General features: G+C 34.9%; 1 protein-coding gene and 1 pseudogene across 1 annotated transcript in view; one reads left to right on the top strand and one right to left on the bottom strand.

Moving 5' to 3' along the window:
* UBR3 (ubiquitin protein ligase E3 component n-recognin 3) overlaps positions 1-23,529 on the top strand; it is a 196,147-nt gene that overhangs the window by 146,336 nt on the left and 26,282 nt on the right. The window contains exons 28-31 of the mRNA XM_068967177.1: positions 374-574; positions 2,422-2,558; positions 8,675-8,760; positions 23,097-23,202. Of these exons, the coding sequence (XP_068823278.1) occupies positions 374-574; positions 2,422-2,558; positions 8,675-8,760; positions 23,097-23,202 (530 nt within the window). The remainder of the gene's footprint in view (positions 1-373; positions 575-2,421; positions 2,559-8,674; positions 8,761-23,096; positions 23,203-23,529) is intronic.
* Positions 12,870-13,235, bottom strand: LOC138075236 (replication protein A 14 kDa subunit pseudogene; annotated as a pseudogene).

The raw sequence follows: 23,529 nt of genomic DNA, 5'->3' as shown, positions 1-23,529 counted from the left end.
CAATAGTCACTTATAGATGATGAAAACAGAGCATGGTGTAAGTGGAAGATGATTCACTTTAATGTGACCTGCTTTTGAGTTACTCTTTATCTTAAATTCACATTTCACATTGATAGCATCATTATTTGAATGTTTCCTCCTGAGAGAAAAGTAGGATACTTAAGCAGTTCGTTGGTGATGGCAAGTGTTGCTTGATTGCTGTGATTGTAAGAAGTGATTTGATAAGCTCAAGAGTTAAGTGACTTTGTTTTTATGACATGCAGTAGAGATCTTTTCTGTCTGGTTTATTTATTTACTCTAAAATATAGAGATGTTAATCTTGTTTTCTGTAAAAGTATGCATCATATAACTGTATGTTTGTTTCATCTTTTAGAATGACCAGGTTCTTCAGGGCTTCTCAGTGGACAAAGGAGAATTCACATGTCCTCTCTGCAGGCAGTTTGCTAACAGTGTTCTTCCTTGTTATCCTGGAAGCAATGTTGAAAACAACCTTTGGCAGCGTCCTAGTAACAAAAGCATACAAGATCTCATAAAGGAAGTGGAGGAGCTGCAAGGACGTCCGGGAGCTTTCCCAGTAAGCATCAGTGTAAGGCAGAAATATCCTGCTTAACTTAGCTCTGCTTTTCAGCTTTAATTTTTGTTCCATTTCTGAGTTACTCTGGACCTTTATACATTTAGTAGAAATTGCTTTTAGAGGTTTTTCTTTTCCATTGGTGGTTATTAAAAACAAAAATGAGAGTAATAGAACAAATGATTGCTAAAGGCTATACTTTTCCTTAATATCAGTTGTTATAATTTTAGTATATGCCTTCCAGATCATGAAATTCTATAAGCTTAGATATGGTTATGTTGAAATATTTAAAAATGAAGTTAAACCTTATATATATCTTGCAATGTAAAGCACAAGCTAATCTTTTAAAAATATTCCCATTAGGTATATTAGAATTAAGGTGATACACACACACACACACACACACACAGTGTGTAAGTATAGATTTACACACATATTTCTGTGTATCAGAGAGGTCAAATATTGTGTATATGATCGAAGCATCTACCATAAGTCAGTCTATTTTACTGTGAAATTTGGTATGAGTGAACTCATCTTTTATCTCTTCCAGTAGGATTTATTTTTTTGATTTAAATTCTCGAACATTTCACTTTTATCACAGATTTATGTTGTGATACCTGAGAGAAGTGAGAGCTGTGCACAGTAAATAGTGAAACCTATGACAATGTGATTTTTTAAACAAATCCGTATTTCAAAGCTACTCGTTTTTCTCAAGTGAAGACTAAGAATTGTGTCTGTGTGGTTTTTTCTTTTGCAAATCCAAATTTTTATGTGTTTAAAATATGCTTGAAGTAAGAGGCACATTAGTATTAGTCCTGAAAAAAATGTGTTTAAATGAAGTATTTTTTATAAGCATGGAAACTGTTCTATGGTTCAGCTCAGTTCAGTTGCTCAGTTGTGTCCGACTCTTTGCGACCACATAGACTGCAGCACACCAGGCCTCCTGTCCTTCACCAACTCCCGGAGTTCACTCAAACTTATGTCCATTGAGTTGGTGATGCCATCCAACCATCTCATCCTTGGTTGTCCCCTTCTTTTCTCACCTTCAGTCTTTCCCAGCATCAAGGTCTTTTCAAATGAGTCAGCTCTTCGCATCAGGTGGCCAGAGGATTGGCATTTCAGCATCAGTCCTTCCAATGACTATTCAGGACTGATTTCTTTTAGGATGTGCTGGTTGAATCTCCTAGCAGTCCAAGGGACTCTCAAGAGTCTTCTCCAACACCACAGTTCAAAAGCATCAATTCTTCAGCACTCAGCTTTCTTTATAGTCCAACCTCTCACATCCATACATGACTACTGGAAAAACCATAGGTTTGACTAGATGGAACTTTGTTGGCAAAGTAATGTCTGTGCTTTTTAATAAGCTGTCTAGTTTGGTCATAACTTTTCTCTCAAGGAGTAAGCATCTTTTAATTTCATGGCTGCGTTCACCATCTGCAGTGATTTTGGAGCCCCCCAAAATAAAGTCAGTCACTGTTTCCCAATCTGTTTGCCATGGAGTGATGGGACCAGATGCCATGATCTTAGTTTTCTGAACATTGAGCTTTAAGCCAGCTTTTTCACTCTCCTCTTTCACTTTCATCAAGAGGCTCTTTAGTTCTTTGCTTTCTGTTCTGTGGTTGAATAATAGTATAAAATTAGGATGCCTCTAAGATAAGAGAAAATATTTCTTGATCTGTTTTATTTTGGTATACTAAATATATTTTTAGCTGATAGCTAATATATATCTGTTTTGATTTTAAACCTTAATTTCATAGTATGCTTAAATGATAAACACTGTAGTGTTAGGCTATTATTAGAGAAAATGAATATACATAAACTTTTAATATATGTTTGTGTTTTTTTTACAGTCAGAAACCAACTTAAGTAAAGAAATGGAATCTGTAATGAAAGATATAAAAAATACCACTCAGAAGAAATATAGAGATTATAGCAAGACTCCAGGCTCACCAGATAATGATTTTCTTTTTATGTATTCTGTTGCTAGGTAGGTATATATAGTATATAGTTTTATATTTACTTGCATAATAGTAGTTGATTTTATTGTTTTGTCATTCATATTTATATGAAGAAAGGTTGCATATTTTTAATGTGGTTGACATGGCTAGTTTTAGAACCTCCTTGGAAGTCTATAAAAATGCAGTTTTCATTGCCTTAGGTGTTTTTATTTTAATAAAATATTGGTTTAAGTGTTATTAATCATCATAGAGTATGTGAGGAAAAGTGTACTAACATTTGGGGACAGATATCTACCTCAAAGCATGTGAGTATTATATATGAAGTATGTTGTTAAGAAATCACTGTTCAAATCCTGTCAAAAAGCAATAATACTAATAACTGAAGAATTATAATATGTTAAGTACTTTTAATTTCTTAAAAAAGAAGTAAGAACAGTAAGAAGAACTTATTTGGTTTGTTTTAAGCTTGTGAAAGATCTAGTAATGTTCTAGAAGACTATAGGTTGTTTAGAAAGTCAGATAAAGGAGAGGAAACTCCTGTTTCCTGATCTCTTGATCAGACATGTTCTAAACTTCTATGAGTAGCTACCAGAGACTAAAGGAAATGGAGATAAATAGTTCTCATTTTTCAGATTAGGTAGAAATAGTCTATAATTAACTGAGTAGGTGTTTAGTACCTAAAAAGTAATTCTAAATAGGAATTTTAGAAAACTTAGTTGAATGAAATAGAGACACATTAAAAAAAATGGGAGAGAAGCAAGTACAGTTAGGAACTTGTAAGCACATTCTGCTGGATCTGATATTGTCGACCCTTGAATGTCTCTAGAAGCATACTTGGTATTTTGCCAAAGTAATACTGTAATAGGTAAGATTCAGAGAAGTGATATGGCTTGAAGTCATGCAACAAGTTAGTGGTAGAGTAGGACTAGAACTCAGGGATAGCGTTGTTTCCGTTAGTGTTCTTTTTGCTTTCCTTTGTTCAGCTTCTTTAAGTCATATGTGCAGTTCATCATGGCCATTCTCTGCTCCATTCCTGAGTAGAGGGTAAGGAAAGAGTGAATGGTCTCTGTACTCTTTTGAACCTAGGGAAAATGGAACCAAATTTAAGAAAATTGCAACAAGTGAGTTAGACCTCAAGATAAGGAAACATTAGTTTTTGGTCTAAGAATGCAAATATTGGACAGGGATTAATATAAAGGGATCTAATGGTTTGGGAAGTAACTTTCTAGTCTGCCATTCTTAAGCTGTTGTTGATATTTATCCTGAATGCTTTCAGGAGAGATATAACAGTTAATCTAACATTTTGCCTCTGAAGGGTTACCAATTGCATACTTGCAATAAAGTATACTTTATGTGAAAACTAAATTGAATGTAATTTAATTTTGCCATGTTTCAAGGTTTTGTAAAACTTCTGTATGATATTGTAATAATGTAGAAGATTGGGATGGATGTAGACTTTATGCTCTCTCTATATCTATATATGTATACATAGAAACATACATACATATTTATGTTGCTTGTGTATTCATGCCTTTGATTTTATTAGACTGATCTTAAAAGAAAATCCTGGTTCAGTGGGAATGATCTGTATGTGGAATTTTGCCATATTATGATAAATCAAATAATTTGATTTAATTTGGTAGAAATTTTGGAATTCCTATTTCTTGGTTTTAAATATATAAAGTATTTATAGAATATATTTATATAATTTTTAATAGAAATATTTAGAAAGCTTACTGTGATAATGGGAAACTTTTGGAATCAACGTATTTTTTTTTTCTTTTTTATATAGAAGCAGGGACAGATATCGAATGTTGTTTCCTAAGGCTGCATGTAGAGAAATGTAGAAAATATACTCTCCTATCGCCCCTTCCTTCTCTGATCCTTATTGATAAACTCTAAAGCAACGATATAGTGATTCCAAAAGTGAAAGTATATAACCTTTAAAAACTTTATCCTTTGGTTAAAATTACCCAGGCTGTTGTAGTGTTCTCACAGTGAGATTGCATGCCTTCTCTAAGTTTTACTTCATCATTAAAAAGAAACACTTAAAACAAAGTGACTGAAAAATTAACAAAAACATGAACTGAAGGAACAAAGCATGTTGTATTCTGTTTGAATAAGATGTAACTTTTTCAAGGTAGTAAACCAGATCTTTGCAGTTATCTTCTGCCTAGTGTATAATCTTGGTTCATTAAATACTTATGATTATAGATTATGATCATTTTTATGCCTAAAAGGTAAGCATTGAAATATTTAGCAGATTTAAAATAGTTTAAAAAAATGTTTAGAAATAAAATTAATTTCAGTTAACTTTTGAATTAAATGTTGTGATTCTTAAATGTATAGTCATTGTATAGTGTATAGTGTGAATGTGTGCGTTTTTGACATTTGTAATTTGAATAGATACAACCCTAGTTTCCCAGAACTCAATTTCTTGTATCTATATAAGTAATTTTGTTTGCTCTTTGGGGAGCTTAAAGTTTTTGATGTTTAGAAACAAAATATTTCTAGTAGGTAACTAGCATGTGAAGCTTTTTCTTTTAATAATTGTTTTCAAGCTTTGTTTTTGGTAGGACAATATGTTTCTCTTTGCTTTTAATTTTATTTGCATGGTAAAGCATTGGAGGATTTTCTGAGGGCAGCAGAGAAGAAATTGTTGGAATGGTCTTTTTTTGTTGCATTAAAATTAGTCAAAATTACTGTATTCAAATTTTAATGTATTTCTAAGAAGCATTTTGTTACAGTTATCAGTCATTCAGATGGATTATGGAAAGTTAATTTGGGGGAAGAAGGCTTTCTCCATTTCAGTGTCAATTAATTATTTCTTTATTGAAACAATGAATCACACTTATTTGAGTAATTGATTTTTCTAAAGATTTTGGACCCAAAGTTATATTTAGCTTAGAGTTATTAGTGAGTAGTCCTTAGGGTGTATATAGTGAGAAACATGGAAAGAAGGTGATATATGAGTAATTGCAATGTAGATGGACAGATATCTTTAAGATTTGAGTGGATAAACTGTTCAGTAGAGTGAATGCACCTTGCTTTATACATTGGTTGCATTGTAAGTTTAAACTTTATAAACTAATTATATTTGAAGTGAAAAGAATGATTACTAAAACACCAAATTGTGAATACTTAATTGGAAGCATTTAAAAAAATTTATTTTTTTTGGAGTATAGTTGCCTTAGTGTTGTTAGTTTCTGCTCTATAGCAAAGCTATATAGCAAAGAATCAGCTATATGTTTACATATATCCCCTCTTTTGGATTTCCTCCCATGAATCCTTTTAAAACAAAAGGAAGGATTAATAAGATAGAGAATAAATTATAGAGACTAGAGAATATTATCACTGGTTACATATCAAAACAAAGTGAGGGCCAGTTCCTGGGAATTTTTTGAACACTTTCCTAGGTACCATCAGGGATTTAGAAGCTCTGTTTGAAATGGCTCCTGCTCTCCAGGAATTTACAGTTTAGTTGGAGAGACAACTGTTTAAAATGGAATATATTTTGTTTAAAAATATATATCATATTGAGAAAGTGCTGTAGAACTTCAAAAGGGAAGATGAGCTGATTGAAATATAAAGTATGTAGAAATGCTTCCTTCCTGTTCCAAGAAAAGGGAGTTAGTTCTCCCTAACTCCTGCAGAAGTTAGAGCTTGAGCTGAGTATTCGATAATATAGGCCATGCCATGGTGTGATGTTTTCTTCTCTGAGAAATTGAATTACTTGGTCAACTAGTAGAGGTAGGCCCAGGCCTTGCACCCACATTATATGAGTACGTACTTCAGTGTCTCTCTGTGTGTATGTGTTTATACACACATTTATTTTTCAAATTATAGCTCCAAAAATATGTTAGTGCCAGAAACGGGGTAAAAGGGAAAGCATACTTGGAGAAGCAAAAAAGAAACTGGAGCATAGTTGGAGTTTTTATATGGGTATGTCTAGGTGGCCATCATGATAGGCTTTAAGCAGTCTTTCTCATTTTTCTTTTAAATACAGAGATTCTCTCTTTTTTTTTTCTCCCTTCCAAACTAATTTGAATGTGTTTGTGTTAGGAAATATAGAAAGTTGTGTCTGCTTCTCTCCAGGAGCAAAAAGGCTTGAAAAACTTCTGCTTCCAGTACATCTTTATTTTTATATCATCCATTCAGGACGGCAGAGACAGAATACTGTTTTGATTTTCAACAGTGAGGGAAGGGCAGACATGGGGACGTGACACATTTGTGTGTTCTTTCGTCTAGCAAGACTTAAGGGGCCAATTTTGTTATAAATTAGATAAGGAAAAGCTGATTGATAGGGCTTCTGACATAGTGATTTTTTAAAATTCTAGATACTATACTAACCCTTTAGATAGGTAGTTGGTTTTTTTTTTTTTTAACTCAGAAGAAATGTTGTACAGGAGATCTTACAACCATAATCTGAAGTTAACTAATTACATTTGGCAGTTTTCTTTCAAGTATCCTTTAAAAATCAAATTTCTGGTAACGTGTTTATCATCCTTTCAAATATCTTATTTGATGGCACAATAGACTTGTTCTTGTACTTATTTTTTAATGAATACTTTTGCAAATTATGCTGAAATAAAAGTTGACATTCTGGTTCTGACTTTCATTTGTAAGAATTAATTGTGTTTCTGGTTAGCTCTGTTAAAAGTACTAACTAGGAAATCTTAGTTTTTATAAGAGAATATAGCCATTAATTTTTTTCTACAGATTAGGCAACTGAAGATTTGTGAAAACAAAATGTATTGATCTCATTTATATTCCCTTGATGAAGGAACACATGCTGGTCTCCGCTCGCTTTCTGTCCACTAATATGAAATCCTTGTCCCTGCTTCCTTGCTGGTAGGTTTTTAGAAGTTCAGTGAGCAATGCAAATCGCCTGAAGGGTGGAAAATTCCCTTGTCACACAGATGCCCTTATCAGCAGCAACCAGATGGAGCTCTGAGCAGGAACATTATCAATGTTAAATTGCTTTTTCTCCCCCCTGAGTAGAAAGGATTAAAGCATTTCTTTAGAAATGGGTGGCAAATATACAGATTTAGAAATATTAATATTTTTAACAGTTTGCATTTATAAGTAAATACATGAAAATAATGTTTCAAAACATTCTATGTTCAAGATACAGCCAAAACCATCTCAAAATGTTTTGTTTTAAATAAAACTGGGTACTATTCTTTCCTGAATTTACTTGTAAAGAGTAAGCTTGAAATGTTGCTTTTTTTTTTTTTAAGATAAAGGATATTTCACTATTAGTATCATATACATATCTTGGATATAAACTTCATTTATTCAGTTTTAGTTGTGGAAAGTAAAGGTGTGTTTAAGTTTGTTAACAATGTTGAAGTAAAAATACACACAATCACTCAGAATTTTCATTTATTATCAAAATTAATTGGCTATTTTACTGTTATTGCTTTTGAGTAAATCTTTAGACTCTGCATCAGTTTGATTTTTGAAATGTCAATCTACTAATTATTGCTATTCTTTAAGCTAATAGTTGCTGAATATATTGTAATTCCAGATCTATATGAACAATACTATTGTTTAGCAGTGTCAATAGTTATGTATTTTAGTAAAACTATAATTTTAGAAGTCTATAAAAGAAACTGCTGTTAATTATATGTGTTGTTCATATCCACTTTGATGTTAGTGACTTTGTTTCTTAATATTGGTTTCTGTATGCCATCTAGGCTCCAATGAATGATAACCATTTCTCTGATAGAAAAAATTGGTATGCCCTTGTGTTTTATATGCCAGTAACCACCTAATCAGTGGCTGACAGAGTACAGATTCTTTCATCAGATTCATATGCAGGTTTTTGAAATGTGTTGCAGTTTTTTTCCTTAAGGCATAGTTTTTAGTATTTGCCAACAGCTGGGATTTTGCAACAATTACACTGTGACATGTGCAGTTTTGCAGGTATAAATATGAACATATGAGTAAGGGTAGATAAACTGTTCCCCTTTTTTATTTCTAAGTATCAGATAAAATATGATTGTTACTGATATTGCATAAACCATAATTTTGCAAATAAAAAAGTTGAAGAACTTTATTTAGGTTAATTCAGACATGCCAATAAAACAAAAGTATTGCTTTAACCTAATGACCGAGATGCATTTTAATGCTTTGCTTACAGAACCAACTTGGAACTTGAATTAATTCATCGAGGAGGGAATTTATGTTCAGGTGGCGCAAGTACAGCTGGTAAAAGGTCCTGTTTAAGTAAGTATTAAGCAGTGCTAACTTTAAAAAAAATTCTAATTATGTCACGAAAGCACATGCAGGCAAAGTGGTCTTTCAGTGTATTTTCAGATTCTTTTTATGTTTTGTATAATCACTTTTAATAGTGATTCTATGCTTTAAATCATTAATCATGTACTTAAAACCATCATGAATATTTAGCTCTTTCTATACTGTGATTACTCAGTAAGTAAATGTAATTAATCAGAATTACATTGGTTCAAAATTAAAAGTGTATTCTTCTCAACTATAGATTGTCCTCAAACTTAAATTCCTTTAAAGAATTTTTATGTTGTGTGGACTTAAGAAAAACTTTTTATAAAGACAGTTTGTGTTGCCTATGGATTATAGCTGCTATTATTCAGTAAACAGATTTTTACTGTATTTTGATGTATACAAATATATAAAAATGGTAGATGTTTGCTCTTATTTATGAATATGTTAAAATACTAGTAATTATTTAAAATCAATATTTTAAAAAAAATTTGTATATTATTTTAGAAAGATATATATGTAATTTTAGAATTATTTCAAAGCAAAGGACTGATCAAAAATACCTTGCAATTTCTAATAAAAAGATGCTAACTTGTGTGAAACTTAAACCAAGTTAATTTTGAAATTCTTACTAGTTGTATTAGATTTTTTTGTTATCACTTTGTACTTAGAAATTTAAGGTTTTGAAAATTATTGTTTACTAAGTATTTAATCTTTATTAACCCCTTGACGTAGGCACTTAAACACTACTTACACCCAGTGATTTAATATGTTTTATAGGGGAAGCTGTTAATAAATCGGAGTACTAGCTTCTAGTCTGTTTCAATTGGTAGAAACTATAATTTCACTTTTATTCTTTCTTGTTAATTTGTTGTTTAGTATTGGTTGCTGTAATAGTTCAGAAACTGTTATATTAGAAAGTGTTTAGTAAAGGAATTTTAGTTTTATGTTCAAAATCTACATTTTTTTCCCCTGAGGTACTTAAATTTATACAGAGGTTTGTAAATGGTGAATTTATCCAGAATGCTAAAATTAGTAGTAAAAGTCTTAACAGCATCCGCTTCAATTGTCACCGTCAATTTTACTTTGAATTATTAAGTTGATGGCTATTTCCAGGCTTTTGTCCTTTTTATTTTCTAATTTAGTGAATATGAAATTTCAGTGTGACAGTATAGAAGCAGCCATGATGAAGCTTATCCTAAATATAAGTTAATATGTTTTTAGTTTTCTTCTTTTCCTTATCAATTGTGTTAGCTTCCCTCCTAGCTTTATTAAGATATGACTGACAAATAAAACAATTTATGTATTTAAGTTGTGCAACATGATGGTTTTGATTTTAGTTTTCATCTGACTTATTATTGTGCAGCTACTTATGCGTTACTTATCCTATTTATTTGTAAAAGCAGCTCTGTGAATCATATGTGCAGAAAGTTATATGTTCTATAAAATCCCACTATATTGCAAGTATATAAACTTAATGTATTTATTATTTACTCAAGCCTAACTCAAACTTAATTTAACACAAGAACGTATTGATGGTGTTTCATAGATTCATATGAAATATTAAATCAAATATCTCATTTTTTCATCTTCCCAGTAGTTCTCTAAGGGTATTAGTAAATAAAAATTCTCTTTTCTCTGGAGTCTGCTCACAAGTCGATATTTTCCTTTTCCCATTCATTAGTTTCTATCCCATTCATTAGTTTCCCTCTTAAATATATTATTTTAAAAAGTCTTGTCTTTTTTTCATAATATTTTGGTGAAAGAGAAAATGCTCCACTAATTAAGCAAATGATAAGGAATGTTACACTTTTGGAATAATGTTCCATCACAAATTCCTGATGAAATTTAAGTTTAGTCAAAAAAATATTTAATAAATTTTATGTGGAATGGTTTGTGTAATGCCTGATATATAATTGGGCTTCCCTGGTGACTCAGATGGTAAAGAATCTTGCCTGCAGTGTGGGAGACCTGGGTTCAATTCATGGGTCAGGACAATCCCCTGGAGAAGGGAATGGCTACCCACTCCAGTATTCTTGCTGGAGAAACCCATGGACAGAGGAGCCTGGCAGATTACAGTCCATGGGGTTGCAAAGAGTTGGACATGAATAAACAACTAACACACTGAGAGATAATTATGAATGGAGACACACACACACACACACACACACACACACACACACCACACACAGTGGGGGTAGGTGGAGAAGAAGATTGTTCTATTAATAACAATGAAAGCAGAAAATATTATCAGCCAAATTTATACTGAAAAATCAAATAGTCTTGGAATAATGCTTTCAGCACTTCCATATTCAAATAAGTTTTTTTAGTATTGAGCAAAAGTGACCAGTACCCAATCAGAGTAAAGGTTCCTAAATATGTATCTGGGAAATTTTCCGCAGTAAAAAATGAGCATTATTAATTCACATAGCAATATACTATGGTATTTTAATAATACTTTGCATTTGTAGTTTTAAAGTTTATAAAGTACTTTCACAGAAATTATTGTCTTTAGAATGATCATGTGAAATAGATGTTATCTCTTTTTCATAGAAAAGGAAACTGAACTTCAGAGTGATTGCATTGCCAAGTCATACAGCGGAAAATGTCAAAGCTTGCAGTTGAACTCAGCTCTCTGACATTAAATTCAATTATGTAAGACATACCTCTTACCCTTAAGTGTCCCAAAGGATGCAGTACCCTTACAAACATCCATCCATGCGCTTAGTCACTGCACACTGTTACTGCACACTGTTGCCTTGGGCTCTTTTCAGGCTCTGCCATGCTGTCTGTCCTGTTAACTTGCTTATCTTTGCCAGCCTTTCACTCTGAATCTTATTTTTGTTTTGGACCACTCCTTTAGACATTTTCTCAAATCCTTGTTCCTTCTTTGGATACCAGTTGGTTCTCCTTTATTTTTTCACCAGTTTGCTGGCTGGTTCCTTCTTACTTCTTCCCCCTTGATCCCATCTGGATCAGCTTGCACATACAGCTCTGCTCCTAATTCTTGGGTCAGAACTCTGGTCCTCCTCTTTATCCACTGGAAGCTCAGGCATTAAGGGCCTTGTATTCAGCAGATAAGACTGGTTCTAGATAATGTAAGATATAAAGTGTTAAGTTCTAAAATAGAGTATGGAAAAAGTTCTAGAAAATTTGGAGGTTTGGGATCATATCTAGCTTGTAAAATCAGTGAAGCTTTTGGTGTTTCTGAACAAGATTTTGAAAAATAAGTGAATTTGGAGTTTTTGTTACAAATTAGTATATATACAGATGAGTACCACAAATTTGGTTAGCAACAGATGTAGGACAAAGCAGATGTAAAATTGAAGGTATAACTTTCTTATTAAGAATAATGTTTTATTAAAGTTACTGGGTTAATTTATTCATTCAAGTGATTTGAAAAGAGACATGAGACTCCATAGATTCCAGTGAAGTTCACAGGCTTTCAATGCTTTTTTGCCATGATATTCTTAGTGTATTTCTCAAGTAGAAATTGTTGGAACAGTGACTGTGGTGGGGGGTGGGAGGAAGCATCATTGATAAATTATTAATATTGGATAATTAAAAAAATTATCTTTAGATAATTTTTTAGTTCAACATTTTCCATATCTTTGGGTCTTAGCTTTCTGCTTATTACTGTAGTTTAAGCTGCAGTTCATATCACAAACAAATTTCATGATTTAATAGAAATAAAAATTAAACTTCAGTCAAGAAAGCTTAAGGCAAACCCTTGCTTTGACATTTCCTTTTTTCTTTTTGACCAACAGCACATAAGCTTGTATTAATAGAGCAGAAAACTGAGTTCAACCAAATTTTTTTTTTCGTGCATTTAATCTGACCATCAGTTCAGTTCAGTTCAGCTCAGTCGCTCAGTCATGTCCGATAGGCCAGAGAAATTATTCTTTATGAGAACTTAGGTGAGAACTGTCAATAAGCCAGTTCTGTCAAAAATGGCACACTGAAATATCTAATAAAGTTAGGTAAATGAAATTAAGAGAACAAATTAAATATTAGAAATCACAGAAATTGCTCCTTCAAATATCAGGGGCCTCCTTTAATAGTCTTCAGTGTAGCTCACAGGCAATAATCAAAATAGTTCAACCATACTGCACAACTCCCAAAGGAAAAAACTGAGGGAACTCATGGGTAATCTTCACAGCCTCATTGTAAAGTCCAAGATCAAAAGGATGATTATCTTCTCTAAACTGGCCATAAGATGCACACATAATGGTTGCCTTGGCCGTTACTCTTCCAACTACTTCCATGATTCCAGAGATTCCTTCATCAAGAGGCTCCATCAACTCAGTAGTTCCATTTTTTCCTTCACCATCTGAAAGAATAAACATTTTCCCAGTGGGATGAATCTTCTCCAGCCTCCCTACGAAGCAGACCGGCTGGTCGATGAACTGAGCTAGCATGCTGGCGTTGATTCGCGCCTTGGGCAACTCCATCACATCCACCATGATTGCAACTCAAGGCAGGCCTGACATTTTCATTTGAGGAGCTTTAACTTAATTTTTACATAATATATAATCTTTTTAAGAAATGATGCATACCGTGGGGGACTGCCCCCTGTGTTTGTTATTCCTAGAAAGGAATCCAGCTTAGACAGTGTCCATGCAGCTCAAAATAGTTGCTCAAAGATAAATTTTTGGTGAATTCAGAGTTAAAGAAAATTATTTTGATGTTAACTTCACCCTGTAGTAACACTCTATAAGAATATTTTTAAATACTATCACAAAATTGCTATTCTCATACTGCACAATTGTAGTCTCATCTTATTTTTTAACAGTGGTAAAATCTTAATATCTATGGCTTAGTAAGGTCTTTTTCAGATTGAAAAACTGTGAATTCTACAAATAGGTTGAATCACAACTTTTGTTCTATTCTTTTTTGTTACCTTGTAACAAGAAGAAAATTTGGCCACCACATTATTATAATGGTCAAAATGCATAAATGAATGTAAAAATGTAGAAATTGCCTTCAGAATCCATTCTTCATGAGTAGGCAGATAGTTTAATGGCAACCTCATTTAATCTCATGGATTCTGTTCCTCATAGTATCCAACCAGAGAACTGTTGTAAGAACCTAGTTTTACCATAGACTATAAATCTCAACACTACTGTTTCTACTACTTCAGTACTACCACTATCAAATTGGGGATGGGAGTGGTTAAGGAGACTGCAAGCAAGATGAAAGTTAATTTTCAGCCTAGTCTTTTTTAAGCACCTCATTTATTCTCTTGGCCTGTTGAAAGGGGAGGGGGGGGGGCGGTTAGAAGGAGAAAATGGGTTTTATTCCCAAAGACTGATACAGCTTCTTTACTGAAAACTAAATACATTGTTAATGTGGGGAGGCCTGGGTTAGAGAGTTTGAGGTTTAAGATTTTGTGGTTTAAGATTTTGAGCTAAGAGCCTTAGAGTGATTTCACCTATTCTTCAAAGTCTTTCTGCAGGTCCTGTACTTTGTGGCACAGGTAGCTAGGCCTTTCTGTGTTAATGGTTATTTCAGGAACTAAGTACCACAGATAATCATTTCCACTATCAGGCCATAGGAGTCCTAAGATCTTGCTTGGATTATGGCAGGGCAGTTCCTCTTCAGCAGTACAATTAGAACCCTCTCCCCTGTCCTTCAGCATGAAATGGGATGCTTAGACGTGGATTCATGGAGTATGTCTTCTTTGGTAAGGAAGAGATTAGGAGTCCTAAGAACTGACCTTTTTCTTTACCCTTCGTAGGACTACCTATGTGTGGAGTCAGAATTGTGCACCTCTTCATATTGTCCTATGCCATGCTGTAAAGGTGAAGGGGGAGGCTGGTCACTTAAACCTGAGGGTAGGAGAAGAAAATTCCATGAAACTAATACTGTGATGCTTGAGGTAACCAGAAACAATGGCATAATGTGCCTGGGAGTTTTGGAGGTATAGTAACTGCAGGAGAAGAACCCAGCATGAAAAGTGGGAAGTACTAAACACGGCCTTTTCTTTTGGTATTTTTGAATTTTCACAAGGGATAATTAAAGCAAAGCTCATATACTTTAACTTGTAAGTATATCCCTTTACTAACTAGGAGCAACATAGATAGAAAATAAAGAGGTGGGGTTGGAAAGAAGCAACATAGAATACAGTGTTGGAAGGAACACTGGATTGGAATTAGAAGATCTGAATTCTAGTCCTATTTGTTATCTGTTGGACTTCAGGAAACTTGCCTGACTTTTTACCTTGTGGTGGAAATGATGATTATGATACTTGTGCTGACCATCTACCATATCTGTCATGATTAATGACAGATGGTATTAAATACCAAATGTTATTAGCTATGTGAGCTAAAGTATTTTATATATGTGTGTGTGTATAATACATACACTCATATATATAATTTTATTATTGATTTTTTTCTCAATGCTTTAAAATTCCTAACATAACTGATACTTTATTCCCTGTCTGCCTTGCCTGAATTGGTGAGCGGTGGGGTGGGAAAAGCTGAGTCAGCTCCTGTTACTCAGTGGCATGAATTGCCTGTTTCTAAGGAATCAGAGCTACAGATCTTCGTCTTACAGTCATTCCCAGACCTCTCCTGGAAGTTCTCTCCATCTTTCCACGGGTAATTTCTTAGGACTGTGTAAAGGAACCAAGGAAATCTGACTCTTGTATGAGGCATATAGCAACACCAATTATATTCACCCCAGGATAAATGGGTCAGAACCATTTCTTCACTTTGATTATTCAGTTACAGAGAAACTGAGATTTATTTTTTCATGGTAATTTAGAGTTATTTGGCTAGTTGAAATTTTTTTTATTCAGTTCGGTTCAGTCACTCAGTCGAGTCTGACTCTTTGCAACCCCACCAACTGCAGCACGCCAGGCCTCCCTGTCCATCACCAACTCCCAGAGTTCACCCAAACCCATGTCCATTGAGTCGGTGATGCCATCCAACCATCTCATTCTCTGTCATCCTGTTCTCCTCCTGCTCTCAATCTTTCCCAGCATCAGGGTCTTTTCACATGAGTCAGCTCTTCGCATCAGGTGGCCAAAATATTGGAGTTTCAGCTTCAGCATCAGTCCTTCCAGTGAATATTCAGGACTGATTTCCTTTAGGATGGACTGGTTAGATCTCCTTGTAGTCCAAGGGACTCAAGAGTCTTCTCCAACACCACAGTTCAAAAGCATTAATTCTTCGGTGCTCAGTGTTCTTTATAGTCCAACTCTCACATCCATACATGATCACTGGAAAAACCATAGTCTTGACTAGACGGACCTTTGATTGACAAAGTAAATGTCTCTGCTTTTCAATATGCTGTCTAGGTTGGCCATAACTTCCCTTCCAAGGAGTAAGCATCTTTTAATTTCATGGCTGCAGTCACCATCTGCAGTGATTTTGGAGCCCCCCAAAATAAAGTCACTGTTTCCACTGTTTCCCCTTCTATTTCCCATTAAGTGATGGGACTGGATGCCATGATCTTCGTTTTTCTGAATGTTGAGCCTGAAGCCAACTTTTTCACTCTCCTCTTTCACTTTCATCAAGAGGCTCTTTAGTTCTTCTTCACATTATGCCATAAGGGTGGTGTCACCTGCATATCTGAGGTTATTGACATTTCTCCCAGCAATCTTGATTCCAGCCTGTGCTTCCTCCAGCCCAGCATTTCTCATGATGTATTCTGCATAGAAGTTAAATAAGCAGGGTGACAATATACAGCCTTGATGTACTGCTTTTCCTATTTGGAACCAGTCTGTTGTTCCATGTCCAGTTCTAACTGTTGCTTCCTGACTTCATATAGGTTTCTCAAGAGGCAGGTCAGGTGGTCTGGTATTCCTATCTCTTTCAGAATTTTCCACAGTTTATTGTGATCCACACAGTCAAAGGCCTTCACACTACTGCACTTGACTAGTCTTTTGCAGACATGCCCCCCCTTCTAGGTATTAAATACATTGTTCTTGTCTTGATTTTAATTTTAAAAATTTGGAAGTCAACACTTATCATTGAGACAAGAGCTGGGACTTTATTTTGGGGGGCTCCAAAATCACTGCAGATGGTGACTGCAGCCATGAAATTAAAAGATGCTTGTTCCTTGGAAGAAAATTTATGTCCAACCTAGACAGCATATTAAAAAGCAGAGACATTACTTTGCCAACAAAGGTCCGTCTAGTCAAAGCTACAGTTTTTCCAGTAGTTTTCTTACCTTTTGTTCCAGCTGAGAGTTCTTATAATTAAGTCTTTGGTTTTTTCCAAGGACAAACTAGTCTTTCACTGGTGTTTCCTGTTTTAGTAATGATATGTTTCTCTTGTGATTAAATACATTTCAATATCTTAGACTTGTCCCAGTTGTATGGATGTGAGAGGTGGGACTATAAGGAACACTGAGTGCTGAAGAATTGATCCTTTTGAAATGTGTTGGAGAAGACTCTTGAGAGTCCCTTGGACAGCAGGAGATCCAGCCAGTTAATCCTAAAGGAAATCAGTCCTGAATATTCACTGGAAGGACTGATGCTGAAGCTGAAACTCCATTACTTTGGCCACCTGATGCGAAGAGCTGACTCATGTGAAAAGACCCTGATGCTTGCAAAGATTGAAGGTGGGAGGAGAAGGGGACTACAGAGGATGAGATGGTTGGATGGCACCACCGACTCAATGGACATGAGTTTGAGTAAACTCCGTGAGTTGGTGATGGACTGGGTGGCCTGGCATGCTGCAATCCATGGGGTTGCAAAGAATTGGACACGACTGAGCGACTGAACTGAACTGTCTTCATGACTAATGTGAGTTATACTAAGAAATAATCTGCCAGTTTAGAATTCTCAGGTGTTTAGAAATAACTGACAAACACACAGAATTTCCAAGCTGGTGCTGAGCTCTTTGTGTTCAGTTTCCTTAACTGGATACTTCTCAAGTCATAAAAATTGTTTATGGTGTCTTGTGTGTATGTGTGGTATTCTTAGCCATACATGTGAAGGTCTAATTTTACAGTAAAGTTGGAGTTATATTTTTAATTTGTAGATTTTTTGGTATTATAATTTTTAAAGATAGAACAGATTGCTAAATCTTACCTTTTGTTCCAGCTGAGAGTTCTTATAATTAGTCTTTGGTTTTTTCCAAGGACAAACTAGTCTTTCAGTGGTGTTTCCTGTTTTAGTAATGATATGTTTCTCTTGTGATTAAATACATTTCAATACCTTAGACTTGTCCCAGTTGTAAAGAATTTGATTAGGTGTTGCAGAAAATAGAGTTCATTTTCCCAGGTGAGTTGTCACAGCAACCAGCATTGGGAAGGAACTAGTGGGAGCAAGTAAGTCAACCACTGCTTTAGTAGTCAGAGTTGAGAGGTCACTTCTTTGAGGAAGTGAAATTAGGGCTGGTGAATTGGCCTCCTCTTGGTTAGTAAGTCAGTGTGTCATTACAGCAGAAAAGGAAGAGCATAAGTCCATCATGAATATTATGCTTATATTGTGTGATTTTTAAAAACAAAGATTATTGACAAATTCGTGAAATATTCAGTGTACTTAAAAAATCCTGTTAAATGTCAAACACTGTGCTAGCCTGGAAAGTACAAAGAGGAAAAGAAGTAGTTATCTTTTTTAGGGAAATTTCACTGTCTAGTAGGAGAGGAAAATGTGAAAAAATAATTACAAGGCTGTATTAGAAGTGCTAAAATAGAGGTAATTCAAGTGTAGAGAATGCTTAAAGCAAGGGACGATCACATCTGTCTCAGGTATGTATTAGGGAAGACTTTGCAGAGGAGTGCTTGAACCGCCTCTGGAAAGATGAAGCAGGTTTGCTTGGAGAACAGGAGATGCCATTCTCGGCTGAGAGGACACCTTGCAAAGACACGCGGGGAAATACTTGCTAAAGGAAGGGAGGAAAGAAGTTTAAGTAATAAACCTGAAAAAGAATTAGGGCTTATCTCTCTTTCAGTGACTTTTAAGGGCTTTCTATGACTCTTAGTTCAGTGGTTCATCAACCAATTATGAGACAATATGAATAGATTTATTGCTTATAGGAATTGGAAGTGGTTTAAACAAAAGACTTAAAGCTAAATGAGGACTTCGTTATCTACTTGAGAAATGATACAGGGGGTAGAGTGGAGTAAAAGAGGATGGGTCATAGGAGGCAGAACCAATAGGATTAATTGGTTTAGTAATTAAATCAATAGGCCAAGTTTTTCCTTGGATGTTTGCATGGGCAGTGATGTCATTCACTCAAATGGAATTGTAAGAGGAAATGAATATCAGAGCTAGGCTGGGCTATATAATCAGTTTAGTTTTGCATATATAGATTTTTGTGGTGCCTGTCAAACATCAGAAGTGCTACAGAAATCTGTGAATTGTAAACTTGCAGGTAGAAGTGGAAGTTGAGCTTAAATGAAGTAGTGTATGGAGAATGAGAGGGAAAGAAGGCTAAGAAGAGATCCTTTTCCTTTCTTATGGAGAATGCTACCTTTTAGGGCTCAGCAGAGAAGAACACTTATAGGTGACTGAGAAGAAGCTGGGCGAGAACCAAAGAAGCATAGTACCAAAAGTTCAGGAGAGGAGAGAGATGAAGGTTAAAAATATATGTTAATATTTATGTAGAGTGGTATTTTTATGTGGAGATCTAATGTTTCTTATGTAGTTGTAATCTCTAATTTTGGCTGTATTATCTCAAGTTTATAAATATTAAATTTATTATTTGGAATTTATCCATAGAAACCATATGTGTATGTACATGTATTTAAGCACACTATCTGCACACTACAGATATGTGTTCCTACTATAATTACTCATCACATAAAACAGCCCAGAGAGTTGGACTTATCCTCAGTTTACAGATAATAAAACTAGGATAATTTGCCCAAGGACACATGGCCAGTACAGAGCTTGAATTCAAATCTAGGACTTCCTTAGTCCTACTGGACGGTGTTGCCTGTTTATTGAAATCACAGTTAACTTCAGTTCAGTCGCTCAGTCATGTCCGACTCTTTGCGACCCCATGAATCACAGCATACCAGGCCTCCCTGTCCATCACCAGCTCCTGGAGTTCACCCAAACTCATGTGCATCGAGTTGGTGATGCCATCCAGCCATCTCATCCTTTGTCATCTCCTTCTCCTCCTGCCCTCAATCCCTCCCAGCATGAGGGTCTTTTCCAATGAGCCAGCTATTTGCATGAGGTGGCCATAGTATTGGAGTTTCAGCCTCAGCATCAGTCCTTCCAGTGAACACCCAGGACTGGTCTCCTTTAGGATGGACAGGTTGGATCTCCTTGCAGTCCAAGGGACTCGCAAGAGTCTTCTCCAACACCACAGTTCAAAAGCATCAATTCTTCGGCGCTCAGCTTTCTTCATAGTCCAACTCTCACATCCATACATGACCACTAGAAAAACCATAGCCTTGACTAGGCTGGAAGAAGCAGAAGCTGGAATCAAGATTGTTGGGAGAAATAACAATAACCTCAGATATGCAGATGACACCACCCTTATGGCAGAAAGTGAAGAGGAACTAAAAAGCCTCTTGATGAAAGTAAAAGAGGAGAGTGAAAATGTTGGCTTAAAGCTCAACATTCAGAAAATGAAGATCATGGCATCTGGTCCCATCACTTCATGGGAAATAGATGGGGAAACAGTGGAAACAGTGTCAGACTTTATTTTTTTAGGCTCCAAAATCACTTCAGATGGTGATTGCAGCCATGAAATTAAAAGACGCTTACTCCTTGGTTATGACCAACCTAGATAGCATATTAAAAAGCAGAGACATTACTTTGCCAACGAAGTAATCATTAAAACCTCAAGGAGAACTGAAGTGGTAGAAAAAACTAAGAAATAGGAAATCTTGAACTCGGATTCCCTGGTGGCTCATATGATAAAGAATCTGCCGAGAATGTGGGAAACCCAGGTTTGATCCCTGTGTTGGGAAGATCCCCTGAAGAAGGGAATGGGAACCCACTCCAGTGGGGAATCCCACTGGACAGAGGAGCCTATCAGGCTACAAGTCCCATGAAGAGAGGAGCCTGGCGGGCTGTTCCATGCGTGGCAAAGACGTGTGGCAAAGTCACACGACTGAGTGACTGTCGCTGTCATCAGGAATCTTGAATTCTGTTCTTAGCTTCGCTAATAAATATTTAGGGTGACATGGCAAGGTACTTCCTTTCTCTGGGCCTACTTCCTTATCTGTACAATAAGGGAATATAAGAAAATGAAAAGTTTTCTTCTAACATTTGTATTTTTTAATTATGATAAAGTCTAGGAAATTAGACATTTGCAACATTACTTTTATGCTGGCCATGGTTTCAGTGTAAAACAGGTTAGTAAAATTGCCATGTCTATGTTTTTGATTAAATCAAGGCGTCAAGTTAATTGATTTTTGTCTTGAAAAGAGATAGTAAAAAGAGACCTTTTATTCACTTAAAAAACGTATTTAAGAATGCAGAACTCCCCACTTGGCAGGTAGAGGATTTTTTTAAAAAACACTTCTTGGTTTTAGACACTTTTAAAAAAAAATGATGAATTATATATATATACTTCATAAAAGTCTTATGTAAAATTGAGTTGAAATAAAATGAGAATAAGCAGTATATCTTTATCATATTATTTCACTGCTGAAAATGTCTGTTGTTCTTATTATTACTGATGGAACCAGGTTACTAGAAAAACTGAAAATTTGGGAAACTTGTCTCAAAACAGGGGATAACTGTATTATCTACCTTAGAGTTTTTGTGAAAATAAATTGGGATAAATCTATGTAGGTGATTTAAATAGTGCTTGGCACTAATAAATACTCAGCTAGTCTTAATCATAATAGGATGACGAAATTTTATGAGAAGATTTAGACTATACATTGACCTATAGGCAGAAGATGAATAAGAGTAAGGTGTTTAAACTCTTCTGTTTGTTATACAGAGATTAGATTGAAACAGTTGTAGGTACAGTGTTAGGTTCAGCTCCTCCCCCACCTCCCGTTTCTACTACAGTGCCCCGCAGAGTGGAACGTTTATTTTGTTCATCTTATAGCTCTCATGTCTTACAGATGATTTCTTCAAACTACTACCACCACTAATATTACTAATACTTACATGGATGGATCTCAAGTTATTCTAAAGTATAGCTAATTTCTAAGTCACTTGCTCAGAGATACAAAATGTTGTTTAGTTTTGAGTATTTTAATTCAGAGAGTAAGTGACAGCAGTATGTTTATGTCATTTGGCTTTTTTGTTTCTGGCTTTAGGAATTAATTCTAATCATATGTCAAAAAGTATTATCTGACTTTCTAGAAAGGGACTGTTGATTTATTTTAATTCAAATATTTTGAGTATTTAAGAGAGTAATTTAGTCCAGTCCTTGTCATTTATACCAGGAAAAGGACATGTGATATGAAAGCAAAATTTTAATTTTTTTTCCCAAATACTTTAAAAATTTTAAGCAATTCTTTTTCTAAATGTTGTAGCAGAATTTTGTCAAAAGTTGAGACTGGTAGATTATTGTCATGGTATCTGTCATAGATTACTGTCAGATAGAAGAAATGAAAATAGCAGAATAGTTTTTCTAAATAATATTCTCAGTTCCATTATTTTTTTCTTCATGTTGAGTCTAAAGATGAAATCACAATTAAATCCAAAGAATATTTAGGAGAAAAAAATTAGGTAAAGGAAGAACTTCACCTAACAGTGGTTTATATGGATGCTATTCTCCATATTACTCAGAGAAGGGTATTGAAGATAATAGTGAATTTTGGTTAGGAGATCACAACAGTGAAAACTGCAGGTTACCAAGATCAAGGCATAAAGCCAAGGAAAGGTAGATCTCTGACAGAAGATGAGGAAAACAAACCACTTCTGTATTAAGATTGAGCATAAAAGAACAGTCCAAGTGCTGAATTTATTTGGATATGTATCTCAGTGAAAGTTGTGTCCGGCTCTTTGTGACCATATAGACTATACAGTCCATGGAGTTCTCCAGGCCAGAATACTGGAATGTGTAGCCTTTCCTTTCTCCAGGGGATCTTCCCAACCCGGGGATCGAACCCAAGTCCCTTGCATTCCAGGAGGATTCTTTACCAGCTGAGCCACAAGGGAAGCCCAAGAATACTAGAGTGGGTAGCCTATCCCTTCTCCAGGGGATCTTCCTGACCCAGAAATCGAACCAGGGTCTCCTGCGTTGCAGGTGGATTTTTTACCAACTGAACAATCAGGGAACTCCTCAGAGTTTACCTTAAAAGAGAGCATGAAGTTGTTGGTACTTATACTTGGTGAATTATAAGGAAAGGAAACATTTCTTTAAAAATTACTAGAAATTTTGCCTGAATATTGTTCTGGACAAATTGTGTGAACTTTCTAATTAGTTTTCCTTCAATTTATTTAGATCAGCTGTTCCATGTATTAGCCTTGCATATGCGACTTTACAGCATTGATTCTGAGTATAATCCTTGGAGAAAGCTCACACAGTTACTAGAAGAGATGAGTTCACAGTAAGTATTATTGAAAGATTAAATTCAGTCAAAACTTTTTTGAAAATGATTAAGTATAAAAATAAGATTAAAGTTCTTTTTAATATGTGAATTTTCCTTATGAGACAAAAATACATGATAAAAATTGAAAACAGTTTATTATACTTTTATACCATTTATATACTACTTATTATTATTACTATTTATACTATTATACTTTCTATTAAATTTGCATAAAAATTCCTACTAAGTGAGAAAATCTTTTAAAGAATTTCATTGGTTTTTATATAGATAAAACATTCAGAGGCACATGATGGCTGGTTGTTCTTTTCATGTCATAATTGATCA

The sequence above is a fragment of the Capricornis sumatraensis genome, chromosome 3 (assembly GCF_032405125.1).
Source record: "Capricornis sumatraensis isolate serow.1 chromosome 3, serow.2, whole genome shotgun sequence".
NCBI classification, from domain to species: Eukaryota; Metazoa; Chordata; class Mammalia; order Artiodactyla; family Bovidae; genus Capricornis; species Capricornis sumatraensis.
The sequence above is the reverse complement of the archived record's forward strand: the minus strand, read 5'-3'. Positions and strand labels throughout refer to the sequence as shown.